The following is a 2,500-nucleotide window of genomic DNA, read 5'->3' as shown; positions in this document are numbered from 1 at the left end:
ACCTGTTGTAACTCCGCCAGAACAGCTCCATGTTGTACAGATTGGGGGCTTTAGAAATCCTCAGTCTGTGACATTGCAGCAGCTCTGTATTTGCTGACAACTCCTCCTACACAACAACACAACATTACACACACTCACACAAAACACAACATTACAGACACACATACAACGTTACACTCACACACAACACAACGTTACACACACTCACACACAACACAACAGAATGTTACACACACTCACACTCACACACAACACAACGGTACATACAACACAACACAACAAATTACACACAACACAACACACTGGTACACACACTCACACACATGCAAAACAATGTTACACACACAACACAATTTCACACACACATACACAACACAATGTCGCAGACATTCACATACACAACACAATGTAACGCACACAACATGCACACTCACACACACTCACTAAATTAGCATGTTGTGCTATGAAGAATGAGCTGGATTACATTATTGCATTGCATAACATTACATTAATGGCATTTGTCAGACACTCTTATCCACAGCAACATACAGTTGATTAGACTAAGCAGGAGACAATCCTCCCCTGGAGCAATGCAGGGTTAAGGGCGTTGCTGAAGGGCCCAACTGTGTGGATCTTATTGTGGCTACACCGGTTTAGAACCACGACCTTACATGTCCCAGTCATGTACTTTAACCACTACGCTACAGGGTACTGTACCTTAACCACTACACTACAGTCATGTACCTTAACCACTACACTACAGTCATGTACCTTAACCACTACACTACAGTCATGTACCTTAACCACTACACTACAGTCATGTACCTTAACCACTACACTACAGTCATGTACCTTACCACTACACTACAGTCATGTACCTTAACCACTACACTACAGTCATGTACCTTAACCACTACGCTACAGTCATGTACCTTAACCACTACACTACAGTCATGTACTTTAACCACTACACTACAGGCCGCCCAGAACTATCGGAGGTGTGCAAACTCACCCTAACAGATGTCAAAAAAATAAACTAGGTAGACAAACAGCATATGACAGTGAATGTACAGCAAAGGGTGGAATAAAACCCAAACCCTAACACTTGGCCGAGACGGAAGAAGAATTTGATGGGGTCTCAATTCCCAGAGGAATCCTATTCTCCCACGTCGTATATCCAACACTTGTGCTAAAACAAAAGGTGCAGACTGTCCTCATTACCTTAAGGTGACAGAGCGTTGCTGCATGTTCAGCTCCCATAAACTCCATCACATACCTCACATAATGCACAGATGCAAGATAAAACAATGTGAAATGGATAATTCATCTAACAAGCACCGATTCAATGAGAAACGGGACATAAATAGAACAGCTGACCTTCACGGGCAATCAGACCACACGTGGCAGACAATTGGAATCAGTCATCAGCATGAGGGAATTGATTACCTAATTGCCGTTCATTGCCAAAGTGAAATTAATGACCAAATTGGCAGAAATGTGACAAGGGCACCCTCTAGTGGTGCAAAAAAAGGTAGTGCCTTCAATTTACTCAGAAAAAAAGCCAAAAACCGTGAAACCTTGGGGGCCTGCTGTCTTATTTGTCTTTAGTTTATGTAATTTATCTAGTTGTTTAATCCCCTATCTCAATAGTGGATGAGACATTCTGAGTATTGAGTATACAATCTTACAATAACACACACCCACGCAATGTTACACACACACACACACACACACACACAGACACGCCAGCATTAACGTCCTGTACGTACACACAGACACACACACACCTGACTGAAGAGATGGCTCAGAATCTGCTCTGTGACAGAGGATGTCAAAGTGGTCAGCTAGAGAGGGAGAGAAGGTGTGATCATTGAGCACAAAGAAAGTCATAAAAGATGTTCGTTTCTTTACAATCACTTTGGCGCTAATCTCACAAAGTTCTGAAAATGCTTGTTTGAAAATGTAAAAAACTGTAAATCTGTTGTACTTGTTTTTAATTCTGATTTTAATTCTGATTTTGTTCAATGATTCCACTCTCGTCGACTGCTTCCACTATTTCCTTTGTGAAGAGCCACAAAAAGAACCATGTTGAAACCATGTATTAAATATTTTTTATTGCAATATTAAAGGATTGCTAAAGGTATCTTGTGTGTAGTTGATCTAAACAAATGTTCCTATTGTATTTCACAATAAATTAGTTACAATGACTTTGGAAGATTTCCTCAAAGATATGAATGCACAATGCAGGTTTTGAACAGGCTTTGAAAATTGAACTTGTGAGATTAATGCCAAAGTGATTGTAAAAAAAACTATAATAAAAGGTGGCTGTTGTAAAAGATGTTAATAAAAAGGTGGCTATGAACCTTTTGAGCGGCCCAGTCCATCCAGCCCCGGGCATTGGCATCCATGTTGATCAGTACCAGACCTTCCACAGAGTCCGGGTTGCTGAGCTGAAACCAAAAGGTTAAACTCACACTCCAAACTACATATCCCAGCACCT

General features: G+C 40.9%; 1 protein-coding gene across 1 annotated transcript in view; it reads right to left on the bottom strand.

Moving 5' to 3' along the window:
• Positions 1–2,500, bottom strand: part of ndrg2 (NDRG family member 2) — a 17,933-nt gene that overhangs the window by 7,382 nt on the left and 8,051 nt on the right. Inside the window, 3 exon segments of the mRNA XM_061252459.1 lie at positions 3–106; positions 1,788–1,844; positions 2,364–2,450. Of these exon segments, the coding sequence (XP_061108443.1) occupies positions 3–106; positions 1,788–1,844; positions 2,364–2,450 (248 nt within the window).

The sequence above is a fragment of the Conger conger genome, chromosome 8, assembly GCF_963514075.1.
Source record: "Conger conger chromosome 8, fConCon1.1, whole genome shotgun sequence".
In the NCBI taxonomy this organism is placed as follows: domain Eukaryota; kingdom Metazoa; phylum Chordata; class Actinopteri; order Anguilliformes; family Congridae; genus Conger; species Conger conger.
This window is presented reverse-complemented; position numbering and strand designations above follow the sequence as displayed.